At 38.2% G+C, this 21,541-nt stretch overlaps 1 protein-coding gene, 1 long non-coding RNA gene and 1 pseudogene across 3 annotated transcripts in view; all 3 read left to right on the forward strand.

The window, feature by feature from the left end:
- Positions 1 to 21,541, forward strand: part of LOC144665172 (uncharacterized) — a 135,941-nt gene that overhangs the window by 32,029 nt on the left and 82,371 nt on the right. The window lies entirely within an intron of this gene.
- LOC144665863 (cytochrome P450 1A1-like) lies at positions 500 to 8,929 on the forward strand. The gene is made up of 3 exons (XM_078527142.1): positions 500 to 1,179; positions 3,535 to 4,714; positions 8,141 to 8,929. Exons 2-3 carry the CDS (start codon positions 3,876 to 3,878, stop codon positions 8,751 to 8,753), a joined length of 1,452 nt encoding a protein of 483 aa, XP_078383268.1. The 5' UTR covers positions 500 to 1,179; positions 3,535 to 3,875; the 3' UTR covers positions 8,754 to 8,929.
- LOC144666663 (cytochrome P450 1A1-like) lies at positions 11,951 to 20,775 on the forward strand (annotated as a pseudogene). The gene is made up of 4 exons (XR_013573217.1): positions 11,951 to 13,182; positions 13,480 to 13,794; positions 17,228 to 18,076; positions 18,750 to 20,775. The product of XR_013573217.1 is annotated as a cytochrome P450 1A1-like (transcript).

A 21,541-nucleotide genomic window follows, 5' to 3' on the forward strand; every position in this document is an offset into this window, starting at 1 on the left:
GTGAGACGAAAACGTATCGAAAGTGCGATTTGAAAGTATCGATACTTTTCAAAATGTCAAAAATCGGTGACGAAATTGGTACGAGAGGCCCATCCTAGAGCACTCTACTAGGATGAGTATTGCCGACTAGCATTGCGCATGCTCACTAGTTTTTACTAGTTTGAGCACGGCTTAGATGATACCAATCAAGTGTGGGATCATTTGGGGTGGCTATACAGCTTAACCTTACATTTTATTACTATTTATATATATATATATATAAGATTACATGCTTAAAAACAAAGTTTTGAAATCGATGCCTTAATGGCATCCATTCCGATCACTATCACGGTAATTAAGCGTCCATCTTGATTCATACTAATCGATCGTTGCTAATAGTTTTTTTTTGAGTCCAGATTTGAATCCAGGTTTGAGTCCAGAGTCCAGTCCAGAGTCCAGTCCCTGTTTTATACTATGCCATTTCTGTCAGGCGGATAATGTTTGTACTCAGAGTATAATTGTCACGCGACTTGTTTCCGACACCTTATCAAAAGCGATTTTTCCAAGCAGCCGAAAGTGGGCTTGACTTAAATTCAAAGTACATTCCAGCATGTAGCCGTTGAACAGTTATAGGACTCCGATAACAGCAGAAAAAAAGGATGACTGTTTGCTTCATAGCGGATGTTGCGCCATATTAAAAAAAGCCACTTCTGTGTTGGATTGAACCATTTTGCGTACATTGCTGGTTCTTACCTTTTAGTTTTCAAGTTGATCGTCAATTCAGCTTTAATACTTTATATTTTTTTCTGCTGATTCTTCAAAGAAAAACCCGAAAGATTCGAACAGATGCCTTGTTGTACATCACGCATACGTATACATGATAAACGCCATGCGAAGCTCCGGGGCGAAGTTCTTGCGAGAATATCATTTGACTTGTGGACCTGGTTGTGTTATGGCCAATGGAGAGACGATCACCGGAAATATTGGACTCAGTTATTCAAGCAAAACCTTCGTACATTATTTTGTTTGGTCTTCAATGAGACTCTCATGACGCGATACAGTGGCAACGTAATAAAAGTAATGGAACTTTATGTGTGTGTACTTTATTTGGCTAACATTTGCAACTCCTCATTGACCGTCTATAGTCTGAATTACACAGGCGATGTTTCATTTTGATGGATTTCTAGGCACACGATCAAGGTACAGTAACATGAACCACTTCGATTTCATTTTGAAGTGTTTCTCAAATTTTTGTATGTCTTCATAAATATGTCTGGTGGAGGTTCTAGCCGCAAATCGCTCCACAATTTATACGATGTTATACTGTTTAGGTCTTTATCCCAGTAATTTTGCTTACTCCTGAGGGTAAAATAAAAAGATTCGCTACAACTTAGCCTTGAAATTCGGATGCTACCTCGAATTTGAGGTTCAAAGGTGATCGATATCTGTGGAACATGGCTTTCGCCTGAGGTAGTCAAGTTACGTACTTCGTGCCGTTTATTTGACAATTCGTAGAATTCAAATACCTTATTGTTACTTATTTTCGCGGGCACTTAATTTCGCGAAAATGGAACAGGAATATTTCGCGAGACTTAATTTTCGCGATTTGGCCAAAAATACGTAATTAGCATAAAAAATACAATAGAGATCGTTTAGAATTAATTTTTGCGGGTCTAAAAAATCGCGAAAATCGCGAAAATTAAGTCCCGCGAAAATAAGTAACAATAAGGTAAAAAGATCGAACTGACCAAGCTTAAATATTTTCCAATTTGTTCTTAAATAATTTTATGGATATATGAAGAGCCTTTACAGAAAATGTACATATAAATTTGCTGGTTTGTCGAGTGCTATCTCTTACGGTGAGATGCCTTCACGTCCGTACGCTGGCGAGGTTGATTGACAAATGAGCCCTTGGCTTCCCTGGGAAGCTTCCTTTTATAGCGCGCCTTCGTGTTTAAGACATGCTTTTTCCCTTTTGTTGTACCAATATCCCAAACACTCTGCTCCAATATAGTCACGAACGGTTAGCTATTATCTGATTGACTAATATGACTAGACTATATGGCGGGAATTTCGTGTGATCGCTTTTATTAACAGATAAAAGGTCAACGCTTAATATCATCGTGGGAGTCCACCGAATGTGTTGCGCTTTAGATCGACACCGATGAGAAGACCCGTATAAGGGCTGTGAACTATAAACTACAGCAATAAACGTAAAAAAAGAAATGTCATGGCGTCACGAGACAAAAAGGAAAGCCTGATACAATTACTTGTCAAGTCGTCTGCCGCCCCCTAATTAAAGTGTCTGTCAACGCCGGAATGTCGGCGATGCCATCAGATAAGAGATAAACGTAAGGTTGCAGCAAAGGTTGTTAAAAGGTTTATTTTGGTAGACGTAATGGCAGTTATGCGAAAAAGTTGAACAAAAATTGCTATCTCTGTGAGAGTAGTGTCTCGGTTGGTGAAGGTACTGATCCGCTTTGTAAAAATGAAGTTTAAGACAGGCCTGCACGAAATCCCCATGAACCTTTTGTGGTCGTGTCGCATTATTCAAACGCCTTCAAATTAATATATTTTTACTGATCGGCGGGTTTTAAAATTTTGTTTTCAGCAAAGGCTGATTTTGTGCAAGGCTCCAACCTTCAGGTCGTAGTTTACGTCACTGGCACGATCGTCTGGCGTCTTTGGTGGTGCGATGTTGCCCGGGAATGTTGTGATAATCTTCGACACCATTGCCGATAGATTACACTCTTGTCGAATCCCGTCGAAAGCACCACCAAAACACCTTTTTTTTTTACAAACTATTCGTCGAATACACTTCCTTTGTTCATCTTTAAGTGTTTTGTTAATACAACTTTTGAGGGATCTCTACTTCATTCCGCTCAACACAAATAAAATCCTCTATGCGCGATATTTTTGGACCGGAAGTTATACTCGAACTCAATTAGCCAATCAGGATAGAGTTTAATGTTGCCTTTTGTTTCCTGACCAATCAGAAAAAAGTCCAGATTCTGGACTTTTTACAGACGACACGACAAGTAAATGTATCAGGCGTTCATTTGTCCGTTGACTACACCGCCGCGAGAAAAATAACGCCTGATCGCAGGTTACGTCAGATCGAGTTTGAACAAGATTACATTGGTAACTTATTTTATATACAAATCACGTCCCCATAATGGTCTGAACCGCAATAAAATACCCACAAGAAAAACGTGCAGGATATGACTAAGATCCTGCATAAAAAGGGATCACATATTTAACGTTACTGTTGCTTGGGATGCCTTTGCTACTATATTGTGAAATAACTCAAAAGCGGCTTTATGTTGTTATAAAGCCCTCGGGACTTGAGAAGGGCATAAGTCAAGAAGTACATTTTCTATATGCATCCATTTTAATCAAAATCCTGCGGAACAATGCAAAAACAATTGCCCAATAATGTAATGTAGGGGTTAAAGTACTGATTGTTTGTTGCATAAAGGGGCTTACGCTAAAGACTACAAGTGGGTTCTTAGTAATGAATGCATTGTTTCATCTTTTTTTGCCGCTGATTTTCAGAATTCTTCACTTAGTCTATCCGTAAACATGTTAAGTTGATGTGAACAGAGCAAAAGCTTTTGAATTAAGGGCGTATTTCATTGCCTGTGTAAATCGTGACCACCTTGTGGAGATATTACTGCCGAAGTGACTGAAAGCACGTGCATACAAATAACTTTGCTTTGACAAACAACAGGCTCACGTAAATGGCGCAGGTGTAGCAAATCCAATATTCTTCAAGGACTTCAAGTGCAGCCACGCAATAAGTTCAACTTGATTTGCTTGATAAATACGTGCAAACGAAGGTTGCAAGTTGCTTGTTACCTAATTTGAAGTTGGAAACTTGCTTATTCGCTAACATCATGCTCGCTGAAGCCATTGCCTTGTTAATCTTTCTTGTGGCTGTTTATGTCGTGTCCACAATTTGGGAAAATCGAAATCTTCCTCGGGGTCCATTTCCATTACCAGTGCTTGGAAATCTGCTGTCAGTTGGACTCAAGCAGCCATATCGTGATCTGGCAAACATGGCGAAAAAATACGGCAAGTTATTTAGAATCCAGATGGGAAGAAGAAAAGTTATTGTTATTAACAGTTATGACATCGCTAGAGAAGCACTCGTGACAAAGGCTGAGGATTTCGCTGGGCGACCTCATCACTACTTCGGAAGCATCTTTGGACGGAATTCAACTGACCTTGCCTTTCAAACATACTCCAAGCGATGGAAAACACAGCACAAAATAGCTGTGTCGGCTTTGCGCTTAACTGAAGAGAAGGCCAATGTCGCTGCTAATGTGGAACAGTTATGCGAGACATTTCTTTCTTACAATGGAAAACCATTTTGTCCCCGCGATCTCATTTTCAAATCTTTAGGTAACTGCCTTTCGTCTCTGATTTTCGGACAAGAGCACAAACTCGATGATCGGGAAGTAGACGCGCTTATAGAAGCTCTACATGTCTTTGCTAAATCCCTTGGAGCAGCTAATTTCATCGACACTTTCCCTATTTTCAAGCACATTCCTCTTGAGATCATAAAGAAAGCAGGACGGGCAGGAGAAATTCGCGATGAAATTTTCGAAAGGAAGTTTAAAGAACATGTATCAACATTTCAGAAGGATAATATCAGAGATTTAATTGATGCTATGTTAAAGGGACTCCGAGAAAACAATGGTGACCTACTTCCAGAGGAGTATCTGATATCAAGGTGAGGGCTCATGTCTATTTCCTGAGGGGGGTGAGGTGTGAGGGTGCATGTCTATTTCCTGAAGGGGGTGAGGTGTGAGGGTGCATGTCTATTTCCGGAGGGGGGTGAGGTGTGAGGGTTCATGTCTATTTCCGGAGGGGGGTGAGGTGTGAGGGTGCATGTCTATTTCCTGAAGGGGGTGAGGTGTGAGGGTGCATGTCTATTTCCTGAGGGGGGTGAGGTGTGAGGGTGCATGTCTATTTCCTGAAGGGGGTGAGGTGTGGGGTGCATGTCTATTTCCTGAAGGGGGTGAGGTGTGAGGGTGCATGTCTATTTCCTGAAGGGGGTGAGGTGTGAGGGTGCATGTCTATTTCCTGAAGGGGGTGAGGTGTGGGGGTGCATGTCTATTTCCTGAGGGGGTAGGGGTGGGGGAAGCTAGGAAAGGTATAACAAATCTTCCATGTAAAATGGTAGCCCTTTCACATACCTAAAGTACGACGCAATAACACGACCTTTTTCAAAGCACACTATATGACTGGGCCTCACTGCCCAACGAACTAAAGAGGCCAATGCCGCATTTTATTTTTAAGCGAAATTTGAGGAAACGTCTTTTAAATCGCTTTTTATCTTAGGTTGTAATTATAAATATATCTTAGTTTTTTAATCATTTTTAACAATTTTTATCATTTTTAGCATTTAAGATTGTCGAGTTCGCTTTATTTTTTTTTTTCATTTTTATTACTATTATTATTATTAATGTTATTATTATTATTATTAATATTATTATTATTATTATTATTATTATTGTTATTATTATTATTATTATTATTATTATTATTATTAAGTAAAACCGGTAAAAACAATATATAATTATATATCCCATAGAAAACAGGTAAATGTGAAAATAGATTAGTGTGTATCAATCAGATCAATCTGCAGCTTTCTTACATTGTGCGGTTTCAGAAAATATCCATACCCACCCCAAGGATGGTCATTGGAAATTCCGAGGGGGATGGGGGTCTCAATAGCACAAATTGTTAAAAGAAATTATGAAGCTAAACTCAGTGGAAATCCCAGGGGGTGGGGGGGGTCCAAACCAAAGAACCATCCTTGGGGGGAGGTATGGATATTTTTTGAAACCACACCCTGTGGAACCAAGCCTGTGCTGCAAAAAAACTTGACACATAACCTGGAGTAAAATTTATGGTCTGCGATAATAATTATGTAAATTCTCTGTTATTTCATTATTTTTAAAAAAAATTTCAAACAAAAAATTTTTGTCATGAACCTCAGAATGGTTTTAAAACCTACATGTAATTAAGTGTCAGTATTTACATGTAACCTTATTGGGTTCTGGTATACAGCTATTTCAATAAACGTTGTCGGGTCAAAGCTTAAAGCTAAAAGGCAAGACCGTATGGCGTTCTGGGTATTCACTACAAATTTGCATATAAGCTTCATTAAGCATCATCGCACGTGGAGAATTCACGAGTTTGTTTTTTTCCTCTCAGGAGGACTTTCTGTAGCTTTACATTCACTGTCGCTTGGTTCTAAGTTTTGAATATTCTTCTAAAATTCAGTGTGGCTAAAACCACCTTGTTTCACATGTTTGAAGAGATTTAAAACGTGCAAATTCGCGTTTGTCATGTCATTATATATTTTAGTATTCAGCACGTGTAGTTGCCCTCTTCTTCTACCCATACTGCCTTTCAGTCTTGTCTTTAAGCTTTGATCCGGACAACGTTAATTGAAATAGCTGTATTCATAAAGCCATAAATGTCACTAAAGTATATTCAGGTTTAAACTGACAACATGTGGGAATCCATCATGTGACAATTTTATTAAATTGAGTGTGTATTTTTGAGTTCATTTCGACTAACAGGAATGCCCTTGCAAAGTGTTCAAGTCACCTGTAAATAGAAACAAAACAAACAAAAAACTATTTTTTGATGAAATTGCTATTTTCCAGCATGCAGACTGTATATTAAAATTAAATGGCCTTTTTCAGTGTGTGAAAAAAACTGGCTGCTTTTATGTTGGGCTAGTGGATCCAATATTGTTTCCACTTGCTAGATAACCAAATGACATATATTGTTTTTTTGTTGTAGTTGTTTCGAAAGAAACATGGGACTTTGGGTAAGCTTATAATGGTTTCACCTTGCCCAGTCTACCTGGGTCAGGCGAGGAAGAAATCAATTTTCTTTGCACCCTTCCTTTCATTAATTATTGCAGAAAAATGTCATATTATTTTAATAATCTTTACAAATGTTTTGGACCCTAAAGCTGAATTTTTGTAATCTGTTTATTTCAAAGCATTACGTCACAGAAATCTATGTTTGGTATTCTTGTAGAGCAAGTTGCCAACAAAAACTAAGCTGGAGTTTATTTAAATCAAATTTGCAGCCACTACTTGGCTAATTTCAATATGAGTTTAAAAAACTTGGGTCTTGACAAAGTGCGAGCCAACAAGTCATGAGAGCCATTCCACTATATATAAGTAGCACATTGGTTAGCCTAAAAAACTCTCTGGTTAGCCTAAGCAGTACTCCAGTTTGCCTGAGTATAGTTAGCTGACGTGACTTGATGTTATGCTATATATTGGAGTTAGGTTTTACTGGCTTGTATGGCACTTATGTGTCATGAAACATGCGAGCCATGCAAGCCATTCCAGTTAGCCTACATAAGATACCGGTTAGCCTACATAATACTCTGGTTAGCCTAAAAAGCACTTTGCATGGTTGCCAAAGGGTACATCATGTTGCTTGCAGTTAGCTTTATTGCTTAAGTTTAAGGCTTCACGAATGTTTACATTGCTACCTTAAAATGCTACTGAAGGTCATCCAACAACTGAAATACACGCCTTAAAAAATTTCAAACAGATTTTTTATAAAGTAGACAAATGTCTGGTCAAAAAACAGATCTTAAATGCCTCAGGTAAAGAATGTCTGTAAAGGATTTTGGGAAGGTTTTTATTATAATTATATATTGTTTTTATAATTATTATTATTATTATTATTATTATTATTATTATTATTATTATTATTATTATTATTATTATTATTATTATTATTATTATATACTTATAACTCTTTACTTGAGTAACCTCTTAAATTACTCAGAAGGATATGCTGTTAGGTACCTTTGTTCAAGATATTTTATATTGTTTGTTATGTGATGTTATATTGAAAGACCCTTTCAAATGGCTAAATGAGATTTGGAATACTGATACTGTCCGGCAACAAAATGGCTTGTTTTTATTTGACCTGGATTAAGATGAAAACCGCTGGCATCAAAACCGTTCTTGAATTAAGTATGGTCTCTTTTAAACAAAATAGAACCCAGTTGCAAGGTACAATTTCGGCAAGGTTCAGTTTCTTAGCGAGACGAAAACGACAATGATGATGATGATGTAATTTATTGATTTTAGTGTTATTTCTTTCATTGTAGCGCATCTGACGTGTTTATGCCTGGCACTGAAACTCCTTCCGTTGTTATTATCTGGATAATATTTTACGCCACCAAATACCCGGATGTGCAGGCCAGGCTATATCGTCAGTTAGATGACGTCATCGGTAACACAAACCGACTCCCAGAGATATCTGACAAACCCAACTTACCATATTTGGAGGCATTCATTGCTGAAGTTCAACGTATCGTAAGTGATACGCCATTAGCGGTTCCTCACTTGACCACGCGGGAAACGTCCCTTGGTGGCTTCGTGATCCCGCGGGACACGACCGTGTTTGTCAATCTTTGGGCGATTCATCATGATCCTGATCGCTGGCAGGATCCATTTTGCTTCCGGCCAGAGCGATTCTTGGACGAACAAGGCCGAGTACGTTTAGAGGGTATCATGCCATTCTCGTCAGGAAAACGTTCATGCCCAGGGGAGTCTTTTGGCAAGAAAGCAGTTTTCTTGTACGCTGCTAGATTGCTGTACAGATTCAAGTTTCAATGTCCACCTGGTGGCATATTGCCAGATGAGGATGATAGTGATTATGGGATCGTGCTTTCTTGCAAGCCTTTTAAGATTTGTGCCATAGAAAGAAGAATTCATTAACCGCCATATAGAGCTGGACAAACATGTGGTTACTTGGCTCCGACTTTAATCAAACAAATTGCCACAAAGATTAGAGACAACATAAGAAATATTGCCTACATTAGTAAAAGAAACCCCTTCAGTTCACGTGAAGGCAAAATTAGACGCTTTAATTTCCACGTTTACCCGTATATATTTCCAGTCCGTACTGCGCGCTCGGTTTTTTTTTTTTTTTTTTTTTGTTTTTTTTGAATTTTTTTTTTTGTTGTTGGTATATGTTTTTTTTTTTTTCTCCTTTTGGTTTTTTTTTTCAAAATTTTATTGTCTAAAATCTTTTTAAATCTCTCTTTTTTTTTTTTTTTTTTTTTTTTTTTAAAAAAATTTAGGGTAAAAAAAAAAAAAAAAATAATTTTTTTTTTTTTTTTTTTTTTTTTTTTATTTTTTTTTTTTTTTTTAACTAACAAAAATTGGGGGGGGGGAATGGGCCGTACGGGAAAGAAAAAATTAAACCACTAGTGGGTTTTTTCGGTGAGATGGAGAATCAGAATAACTTTTTATATAAAACTTTTTTTTTGAATAACAAAACTGAATTTTTTTGTAAATGAAGCAAGGATCCCTGAGCAAATACCCGCAATACGCGACAACTTACATAAAAGTCTCACCGATTTGATTTTTTTTTTTCAAAATTGTGCAAAACAAATTAATTTTTTGTTAGGCAGAAACTATTTTTAGTTCTATCTGGCCTAATATTTTGGTTCAATCCACGGAGGTACGTAAATGTGTATTTAAAGAAAAGGTTGCACACGCTTGTGTTTGCAGGCTTCTAAGTAGAGGGATGGTGAGACGACCTTTAGGAAAATTGTATGTGGCCCCTTAAGTAATAGGCGTTTGTAAAAAAATTACCATAAGGTGGTAATGAATCATTACTTTTAATTACCAGGAAATCAAAAGATCATCACTTAGCTTAGTGACAGCGGAATCTCGTCAAGACAATAATAAGCGTGAAGTTTTCATGTTTTTGACAGTCGTCACTACCTACTCAATCATTAACTTGTTGAAAACAAGGCCAAACTACTTGAACTCAATTCTTCCTGACTAGGCCTAGACACAAAAAGCCGGGTTTTTTTTAGGATTTTAAGAGCATCAGGAGATTTTTAGAAATTTTCTTTGTCGCTTTATTTAAAATTCCTATGAAATGATAATTTTGTCACATTCTTTACTTATCTTTACTCATTGGTGACTACTAGACTGCAATCCAATTGTACAGCGGTGTTTCCTATTTCTATTGCACCCCATTTATTGCAAGGGAATTGAGCCATTTGAGCCTTTTGTTGAATAAAAGCGCTTTATAGCGTACAAAATGTGTATGCCATTTTCTTTTAAAGGGAGAGCTGACACAATTTTGGGATATTTAGGGATTTTTAGAAAATTTTGGGATATTTGTGTCTGGGCCTATTCTTGACCGCTTAATAGAGGTAAAAACAATAAACGAATCTTCATCGGGACAGTCAAAAGGTGGCCGCGGTCGCTTAACAAAGGTGACTGCTAAATAAGAGGGAAATAAGGGTTTTATTTAACAGTATAATACTGGCAATACTTTGGAAACTTTGATAACTAGGTGTTAAATGGGGAGTGTGCTGTAAGGCAAACTTACCGAGAGGGTATAGGTAGTCAGGTAGTCAATCTGCTTTACTTTAACATGTCAAATAATGAAGACCAACAGTCAATCTAGATTTCGAAAAAAATCAGGCTTGTTTAAAAACAAAAGAAAACGATATGGTAACTATGGTAACTACCGTTACTAAGAAACCGGTAAAAAAAATCAAACTTTGGTCATATGTGATCATTATGGTGTAATTTGGCAAAAATCGAAGATGGGCTTCCTAGATAATTTTCATTTTCAAAACAACCACCCTAGGGCTAAAAAAAACCAATATCGATTCTCTTTAATTTAATCCACCCTCATTGGTATAGTCGACTTTATCCAATCAGAACGTGAGGACAGCTTCCAGTTAACTTCCTTTAGTTTGATAAGCGTTTGACTTCAATCAACAAATGTGTTCACACTCTTAGGTTTCTTGCTGTAAGCATTGACTAGCACAGAGTGGAGGGGGAGGGGGGGGGGGGCCGAGACCTGTGGCGAGGGACCGCGAGAGGGAGGCGACACGCGACACAGGAGCAGCACAGAGCGGAGCGACACAAGCCGGACGCGAAAGCCCAGCCCAGAGGGGGGAGCGACCCCAAACCCCCAGCGGCCGGCCCCGGGCCGGGCCCCCCTACCCGAGGACGGCAAACAGTCAAAATAAAACGGAAAAGTGGAAGTTTAACCAGATGGTGTGTTCGTGTGAGCGAGTTGAACGGAACCTGAAAACGTAAAAAACACGTTGAGACCTAAATTCAAATGCACTCTTTATGTTTTATAAATAAATTGAAGAAACAAGACTGAAAAGTGAATAATTGAATAATCCCTCTGTCTGAACAGCATAGCAGGTTGACAATAAACGCGCAACGTTCCAGACATGCAAATGCAACCGAAACCCAAAAACAAAGTCTCTAACGCGAGGGTCGGGGCAAAGTTTCAGTTTGAAGAAAATTAACGTGAGTTTCAATGTCTCTAAAGATATAATGGCTGTTGTACCGCTCTTCTGAAAGTAAGAATAAACTGGAAATGTTGCAGATAACATATTTTTACCGTAAGGCTTACAGTGTAAAAGACTGAAATGTCAGGTACTGCACACAAAAAGAAGGTTTTTTGATTCCAAGTTTCTATATGTGTTCGAAAAGTATCCAGTAGTTGGAATAAAATTAAGGTCTTGAAAATTAACGCTTCACTTAAATATTCTCGGCAAATTTCACACGAGAATTTTGAACATTCGCGTTAATTTCATGGAACGTTTGTTTATTATAATAAGGTACGCCCAAAGGTACATTTTAGCTAGTAGCCATTAGCGGATGCTTTTAATAACATGCTTTTAACAACTGATTCGAACAATTGAAGCAGAAACACAACCAACATTGCCTGCGAAATTTAAAGAAAGGAGCACAACATATATCGTGATCACTTTTATTTAATTGACCTTCTTTCAAGTCTTTTGTGTACATGGCTTTATCCAATCAGGAGACGAGGACAGCTTCCAGTTGACTTTTTCTAGTTAGATAAGAATTTGATTGTTATCTTTTTAATCTTCTGTTGTTATTATTTTTATTGTTAATATTATGATCATGGACTACACGAAAATGACAGAAATGGAAATTTATCAAAAGTGGTCACACTTTTGGGTTTCTCGCTGTAAGCATTCATTTGACTTCTAACACTCAAAATAACACGGCACAAGTGGTGTTTAACCATGTCACAACCTTAGTTTTCTAAACTTGGTGTAAAAAAATAAAAAAGAGCGAGTTGTACGGAAAGATCACGACCTTGAATTGCTGTGTCATAAATAGATTGAACCGTGACCGTACCAAGCAACACTAAACAGTGCATAGATGAATAATCCCTCCGAATGAATAGCATAGAAGGTTCAATAAACACGCAAAGGACACTACAATCCAAAAACAGATATTCACTTTTATCTCGAAGTGTGGCCAAGCGGACCTTTTGAGGCTCTCTTAATCATGATCACTGAAGCCATTGCCTTGTTAATCTTTCTTGTGGCTGTTTATGTCGTGTCCACAATTTGGGAAAACCGAAATCTTCCTCCGGGTCCATTTCCATTACCAGTGCTTGGAAATCTGCTGTCAGTTGGTCTTAAGCAGCCATACCGTGACCTGGCAAACATGGCGAAAAAATACGGCAAGTTATTTAGAATTCAGATGGGAAGCAGAAAGGTGATTGTTATTAACAGTTATGATATCGCAAGGGAAGCACTCGTGACAAAGGCTGAGGATTTCGCCGGGCGACCTCATCATTTCTTCGGTCAAATTTTTAACTGTATTGGCATCGTATTTCACACAATCTCGCGGCAATGGAAAATGCAGCACAAAATAGTTATGACAGCTCTGCGCTTAACTGAAGAGAAAGCCAATGTTGCTTCTAATGTGGAACAGTTATGCGAGACATTTCTTTCGTACAATGGAAACCCATTTTGTCCCCGCGATCTCATTTTCAAATCTTTAGGTAACTGCCTTTTGTCTCTGATTTTTGGACAAGAAAACAAACTCGATGATAAGGAAGTAGACACGCTCATAGAGGCTGTTCATGTCTTCGATAAATCTCTCGGAGCAGCAAATGTAATGCTTTCCCTATCCTCAAGTACATTCCTTTTGACATTATTAAGAAAGCTAGACGCGCTGGGAAAATTCGGGATGAAATTTTCCAAAGAAAGTTTAAAGAACATGTCTCAACATTTCAGAAGGATAATATCAGAGATTTAATAGATGCTTTGTTGAAGGGCGTCCTTGAAAACAGCACAAGTGGCAGCTTACTAACAGAGGAGCACCTAATATATAGGTAAGAGAATATGTTTGTATATTGGCAAGTTTACTTACTTTAAAACCCAAAAACTCTAAATTTTGATTCCTGATCTCCAAAATGTGCCAACATTTGATCCCTGATTCGTTTCTGATCGCATCTGATTGGCCGATCCGGATCCCATGACATGCCATGACTTGTGATCCGGGATCCCGGGTCCATGATCCCAATCCCAAGGCTGTGATCCCTGATCCCATACCTGGTTACGACCCTGTTTATTTATGAATGAGATTATATTATCTCACTGTTATGTCTGTTCCATTCTATTTATTGTAGCGCTTCTGATGTCTTTTTTCCTGGCACTGAAACTCCTTCCACTGAAGTCATCTGGTTGATATTTTACGCCATCAAATACCCGGATGTGCAGGCCAGGCTACATCGTCAGTTAGATGACGTCATCGGCAACACAAACCGACTGCCAGAGATATCTGACAAACCCAAATTACCATATTTGGAGGCATTCATTGCCGAAGTTCAACGTATCGTAAGTGATACGCCACTAGCAGTTCCTCACTCGACCACGCGGGACACGTCCCTTGCTGGCTTCGTAATCCCGCGGGACACGACCGTGTTTGTTCAAATGGTTCTCAGGCAATAATGACTGTGTTGATGCACACAAGGTCTTTTATGAGATTGAATATCACACAATTAACTTGAACCTTTATCCTGTATAGCATGATAGACAATATAATAACCTGATAAGAATAACACTAAATAATTATCAAAATACAGATCGATACAGAGAGACACTGCGTGTACTGAGTTGAGTTTCTTGAGGGTCCTAAAGAAGGGAGGGGGGGGGGGGGGTATAAAATCCCATTTCTCAGCTAGCCTGTTGGTTTCCAAAATCCCAGCCCCAGTTCTATTTTGTTTAATTAGTCATTCCCACTCCCAGTCACCCAAATATTGTCCCATTTTTCCAGTGAAAATTTGCCCAAATCCCAGTTCCCATTTTACCCCTTCAGGCCCCTCTTTATTGAGTCTAGGAAGCGTTTTGATTAATATTGAGCCGGGAGCTATTCTGAAACTGATTCTGATGGTAGTATTTCTTTTTTCCTGATGTTTAAATTTATGTAATAATGAAAAACATAATTTTTCGGGATGGAGACGGAGCGCTGCCGCTCAGAAAGAAACCTGGGTACTAATGTCACCTGGGTACTTAATGAGTCTCACTTGTCTTTTGAATTTGGACCGGAAGTCTGAAACTCTGGATCCGTTTATGCACATGAATTTTTTTGCTGAAGTCGTGCACGTAGATATGAAGCTTGAAAATAATACCCGTGAATAATGAGGACACTTGCTTGTAAACACGAAATCTTCGGGAAAAAATCAGTACATGGGAAGCCCAATTTTATTGCCTTAAATGTTTTCAATGAGCTTGAAACTTGCAAGCTATAGTATCAATTGATGACAAACCTCGTATTTGTCAAATTTTAAAAAAAATTCATCGAGCGGTTTTTAATTCATTATCTTTTATGTAGGCATAGACCAAATTATAAACAAAAATGGCAACAAGCGCACCTGAACGCTCGCTCGTCAAATTCTTTTTTCTCGCAATCGACCAAAACAATCCCCACCACTGTTTTACACACGATTTTTAATGGAATCAAACTACTATAAGTTGAAATTGCAATTCACAGGCGCGTCGTTTTCTTCAGATATTACCCCATTTTCTCGTTAGTATGTTTTTGACTGTATTTATAGGCCCGAAAACTTCATCCCCAAATATTTCGAAAACGCTCTCATAGAATTTGTTCAAACTTTGCCAACATCGAGGCAGCTGTGTGTGGTACAAGCTCCTTTGAGCGATTTCCGAAAAAATCTCCTGGTGCCGAGCAATACGAGCGAAAGTAAAAAACGTAATGACGTCATTTCGTCGCTATGGCAACTCCGATGTCAATATAACACTGGTCATAAAAAATTTCATCTTTATCTGATACAGCTGTGGTGATCGTTTTTCGATAGCATTGTTAATGGCGACGTAGTCAATTCTCAAATTTGAGCGGCGGTGTTTCCCCTAAAAAATCCAGTTGAGCCACCTTAATAGCTTGTAATAATGCTTAATTTATATTTTTTCTTAAATTGTTTAAGTGACAGAAGCAGATGACGTCACATGAAAACATTAAAAACAACAAAAATTACTTTTCTTGCCCAATGCTGGTCTCAGGCTAGTTCAAAAAGTTGAAAGTCTTTGGGTCATCCCCAAAGGGGTGAGGTTCGACCACCTTCGGAACACTGTGACATGGTGGATAATGGCTATTCCATTCTATTCGTACTTACTTCGGAAATTTTTTGTCAACTTACTTGACCAATATTTAGCAAATATTGGTGGCGAGGCCTAATCACGCATAAGCTTTATAGTTTCTTCTCAGTCTTCCTGTCACTTTTTCCTTGTAACTTATTTCAACTTTCTTTGTTTAAATAAATAAAATAAAAAAATTTACACTTGTCGGCTGACTCATGATGGGTTCCATTTTTGTTTATTTATTATTTATTATTTATTTATTTATTTATTTGATTCAGTATAATGTGATAATTATATGACTACACCTCTTTGTATCCAGTCAGAATTAAGCAATATTCGAGAAAATACGTGACGCTATCAAGTTATAAAACAAATATTGATAAGCTTCAATGATACTTAGTTCGAGTTCAGTTACAAAGCGCCTAGGAAGTAACAATAGCACTTTAAAATAAACAAAACAAACATTCTTCAATGCTAAATAACACTTCCTCTGGTTATGAATCAAAACCCTGCGGTAAAATAACATTCATATTTGTGGTTATCTCTCCGACCTACACACACGCAAATTACTACCGTGGGCTTTAGCGGATGCTTCAACCCTTTTACTGCCGAATTGTCTCAAAAAATACGTTTTTTAAACCGTAAACTGAGTTTTTAGTGCAACGATGCTAAATTTTGCTATAATTTGCTAGAAAAGCACTTTTTTTACACTGCAGCATTTTTTTATTGATGATTTGTTTTAAATTTTTTTTTTTTTTTTTTTCGCGCATGCGCCTATCCTCTTTTTTTTTTTTTTTTTTTTTTTTTTTTTTTTATTATTTCCACTCCCTTCAACTCTTCACATCCTTCCTTTTGGGCCAAGAAGTTTTGATGCAATCATTGGTAAACCCTGAAAAGAGGCCGACCGACAGGTGTTTAGCCCGTTTAAGCACCGACTTTTGCACCAAAAACGGATCGTGTTCTTCTCGATTAGCTCTGTCAAAATGCGACCACAATATAAAATAAATAGTTACGTCTTTATTTATAGAGGGTAGCACTTATTATCAGTTTTGTCAATCCAAGCTTTATCAGTTGCTTATCACAAAAATCCGCTGATGTGCAAATTGATGACGTCACAAGTGGTTCAATAACTACTCCTCCAAATGTCGACCAAAGTCGACTTTGGCCATCATAGGGTTAAACATGCTTTTAACAGCTAGTTGACGAGAACAATTATAACCGATACCCCGTTTACAAACTAAAACATGTGCTAACTTTAACACGGTGGTATGCAGCCGGCGAGGAGCACAATGCGTGACCACTTAATAATCCATCTTCAGCCGTAACCAATCAGAAGACGAGGACAGCTTTCAGTCCACTTCCTTTTAGTTAGATAAGAATTTAACAGCAATCTTTTCAGGGAATTGTTCAAAGATGGTTACACTTTTGGGTTTCTTGCAGTCCCGGGTTGCAGTAAAAGCATTGACTTGAAAACACTCAAAATAACACCGTGACGGCACAAGTGAGAGTTTCAGTTCTAAGCTCGGAGTAAAAAGTAATGTTCGTGTGAGCGACTCGTACGGAACAAAGAACAAGTCCGGACCTAAAATGTACTCTTGATCTTTTATAAATAGATTGAACCGTGATCATGACAAGCAAGATATAAATATACCCTGCCGAAAAGCATAGCAGGTTGACAATAAACATGCACATTCCAGACATACAAAGACACCGCAATCCAAGAACAAATATCTTCTTTTAACTCGAGGTATAGCCAAGCGGACCTCTTGAGGCTCTCTGAATCATGTTCATTGAAGCCATTGCCTTGTTAATCTTTCTTTTGGCTGTTTACGTCGTGTCCACAATTTGGGAAAACCGAAATCTTCCTCCAGGTCCATTTCCATTACCAGTGCTTGGAAATCTGCTGTCAGTTGGTCTTAAGCAGCCATATCGTGACCTGGCAAACATGGCGAAAAAATACGGCAAGTTATTTAGAATTCAGATGGGAAGCAGAAAGGTGATTGTTATTAACAGTTATGATATCGCAAGGGAAGCACTCGTGACAAAAGCAGAGGATTTCGCTGGGCGACCTCATCATTACTTTGGTAAAATTTTCGGTCGTAACTGTACTGACATCGGATTTCAAACATTCTCCAAGCGATGGAAAATGCAGCGTAAAATAGCTGTGACGGCTTTGCGCTTAACTGAAGAGAAAGCCAATGTTGCTTCACATGCGGAACAGTTATGCGAGACATTTCTTTCTTACAATGGAAAACCATTTTGTCCCCGCGATCCCATTTTTAAGTCTTTTGGTAATTGCCTTTCGTCCCTGGTTTTTGGACAAGAAAACAAACTCGATGATAAGGAATTAGACGCGCTCATAGAGGCTGTTCATGTCTTCGCTAAATCCCTTGGAGCAGCTAATTTTATTGACACTTTCCCTATTTTCAAGTACATTCCTTTTGACATTATAAAGAAAGCAAGACGTGCTGGGCAAATTCGCGATGAAATTTTCCAAAAGAAGTTTAAAGAACATGTCTCAACACTTCAGAAGGATAATGTCAGAGATTTAATAGATGCAATGTTGAAGGGCGTCCTTGAAAACAGCACAAACGGCAGCTTAATTACAGAGGAACAACTCATATCAAAGTGAGAAAATATTTGTATTTTGTAAAGTTTATTTACTTTAAAACCCACGAATAGTATTATCACGGTTTTCGACGCCATCTTGACCAGTAGGCAAAGCGGCTAGAAATTAGAGTGTTGTATGGGAATCCAACGGCAAATATCTTTTACAAAAATTGAATTCTGGACAATTTATGAATAGTAAGTTAAGATACTAGGCAAAAGTTTTAATTCGCCGAGTTTGAAGGATTTAGCTGGGCTAGAAAGCGTTCAGTTACGTTTTTAATTTTCCATACATTTGTCTATATTTTTTTCCGCATGACTGACGCGGCTTACAAACACTGTGATTTCTAGCCGCTTTGCCTACTGGCCAAGATGGCGTCGAAAACCGTGATGAGGCCTATTGTAAACATTTTATTATCTACAAACAGTTTCGAACAATTTTCTAGAAATTTCAAAAAGATGTTAATAATACTTCCCGTGGTGGACGAAATTCACGACTTTGTTATGCTTGAAATATTGCTCCCTTAAAAAGGTTGAAAAGAGATATTCAATTTTAGGAATACTTAAACTGAAGTTTTTCCTTGTTATAACGACATTTTTTACCAAGAGATGTCATTTAAGCTTCTTTTTCTGCAAAATTATTGTGAATGGGATTAATCTCACTGTTATGTCTATTTCATTCTATATATTGTAGCGCTTCTGATATCTTTATTCCTGGCACTGAAACTCCTTCCAGTGAAATCACCTGGTTGATATTTTACGCCATCAAATACCCGGATGAGCAGGCCAGGCTCCATCGTCAGTTAGATGACGTCATTGGCAACACAAACCGACTGCCAGAGATATCTGACAAACCCAGCTTACCATATTTGGAGGCATTTATTGCCGAAGTTCAGCGAATTGTAAGTGAAAATCCACTAGCTGTTCCTCACGCAACCATCCTGGACACGTCCCTTGCAGGTTTCTTAATCCCGCGGGACATGACCGTGTTTGTCAATCTTTGGGCGATTCATCATGATCCTGATCGCTGGGAGGATCCATCTTGCTTCCGGCCAGAGCGATTCTTGGACGAACAGGGACGAGTGCGTTTAGAGGGTATCATGCCTTTCTCATTAGGAAAGCGTTCGTGCCCAGGGGAGTCTTTTGGCAAGAAAGCAGTTTTCTTGTACGCTGCTAGATTGCTGTACAGATTCAAGTTTGAATGTCCACCTGGCGCCATATTGCCTGACGAGGATGATAGTGATTATGGGATCGTGCTTGATTGCAAGCCTTTCAAGGTTTGTGCCATGGAACGAAGAAAGAAGAATTCATTAACCGCCATATAGAGCTGAACAATCATGTTGTTATTCGTTTGTACTAACGCTGTGCCATTATATTTTTTCATCGCTGATCCCAAATTTTAGCTCTAAATTTTGGTTCCTGATCCCCAAAATGTGGCAACATTTGATCCCTGATTCCATTCTGATCCCATCTGATTGGCCGATCCGGATCCCATGACATGCCATGACTTGTGACCCGGGATCCCGGGTCCATGATCCCGATCCCGAGGCTGGGATCCCTGATACAATATACCTGGTTACGACCAGTGCCAGCAGTAGATGAAATGAGAAATATTACCTACATTATGTAAACATTCTTCCCTTTTTCGATCGAATTGTTCGCTTTGCTCGCTGTTAGCTTGAATATTTAGACCCTTTTGCTTTGTTTGTCAAACAAAATATTTAAAAACGCAAAAAAAAAAATTAAAAACGAAAAACACAAACAGTTTTTCTCGATTTTTGACATTTCATGAAATTTTAAACATTTAATCTTTCCGATATTTTAGGTAAGCCTTGACCAACGCTAGGCGTAAATTAAAGTAAAACGACCGCCGTAATGAGATAATAAGTATCTTCCTAAGCCAAAACAAAAACATGAGATAAAGAAACAAAATAAATGAATCGTGTCAGGCTTTCTTTTGCTTTCGCCTACGCTTTGCAACTCGAATTTCAACGTAGTTTTCGCTTTAAAATTTTGCTCAATATTTCTTCGCTTTTGCTTCAGTGTAGAAAATGACACGGAATGAAATAACAAAATTAGCTCTGATGCTTACTGAAGGTTCATAATCCCTTAAGCGGACAAGTTCTTTTAGGAGAGTCTTTTGGCAAGAAAGCAGTTTTCTTGTACGCTGCTAGATTGCTGTACAGATTCAAGTTTCAATGTCCACCTGGTGGCATATTGCCTGACGAGGATGATAGTGATTATGGGATCGTGCTTTCTTGCAAGCCTTTTAAGGTTTGTGCCATGGAACGAAGAAATAAGAATCTATTATTCGAACAACAGGGGGATGGACAGCATGGAATGCATGGACAAAACTGAACACTAAAGCTGGTACACTCTTGTCATTCAAGTAGACAAACGAACTGAGAAAGGTAACTTTAAAGATCTGACTTTAGCAAGAAGAAATTAGAATCAATGAACAGACCAGCTACTGAGGAACGTTTGTTTTTGTGTGCTCTCGCTACTGTATCTAGTTCTCTGTATAGAGAAAGGTAAAAAAGGAATGCGCACGTAATAGATTCCTGAGTTGAAAATGTCCTCTGATGTACTTACAAAAAAACACACCCACTTTTTGCTCATCAATCATTATTAAGCCCATCCCAATAAAATGTTTCGTTTCCCATCGCCCCGTCTCTTGTGATGGTGGGTCGGTCAGTCGGGCAAAAAAAAAAAAAAAAGGATGAGCACTTGAAGAGTTCTGGTTCCAGAGAAGGACGGGCTGCTAAGTAAGAAGGCCTGATAACAAAGTCAACTCGAAACGTGGTCTTTTCGTTCGTTATTCCTTAACACGACTATCAAATGTCTAAACAGCCTTTACATAACGTAGTATCGATGTTTATTAAAGACAAAGACATCACATCATACCAATTGTTGTTCATAAAACAAGATAGTGTGCTTGTAAATTGAAGTATTTGCTTCTTTGACTAGTAATCTGGATTTCTTTTTACTTTTCGAAAAAAATGGGTCGGTCGGGCGATGGGAAACGAAACATTTTATTGGGATGGCCTAATCAACAGATCCAGACAATCGAGGCAAGTCTAAAATAGCTGTAGTCTGAACACTTATTTTTAGAAATAATGTAAAGCGGATTATTCTTTAGAACAATATTTCAAATCAATGAAGAATCCACCTTGTAAAAATATTCTCAAAATATTTACAATAAGTCTTAACATCGTAAGCCAATTTTGTAAGTGCCTGTTTACACAGTAAACGAATGGTTCTCAGGCAATAATGACTGTGTTGATGCACGTAAGGTCTTTTATGAGATTGAATATCACACAATTAACTTGAACCTTTATCCTGTATAGCATGATAGACAATATAATAAACTGATAAGAAACACACTAAATAATTATCAAAATACAGATCGATACAGAGAGACACTGCGTGTACTGAGTTGAGTTTCTTGAGGGTCCTAAAGAAGGGAGGGGGGTATAAAATCCCATT

The sequence above is a fragment of the Oculina patagonica genome, chromosome 9 (assembly GCF_052425735.1).
Source record: "Oculina patagonica isolate OP01 chromosome 9, crgOcupat, whole genome shotgun sequence".
Lineage (NCBI taxonomy): Eukaryota > Metazoa > Cnidaria > Anthozoa > Scleractinia > Oculinidae > Oculina > Oculina patagonica.

Bases quoted from the DNA above. Each gene is read 5' to 3' on its own strand.
- LOC144665863 (XM_078527142.1), top strand. From the start codon at position 3,876: ATGCTCGCTGAAGCCATTGCCTTGTTAATCTTTCTTGTGGCTGTTTAT. The intron at 4,715-8,140 runs GTGAGGGCTCAT...CTTTCATTGTAG, and splicing joins GAGGAGTATCTGATATCAAG to CGCATCTGACGTGTTTATGC.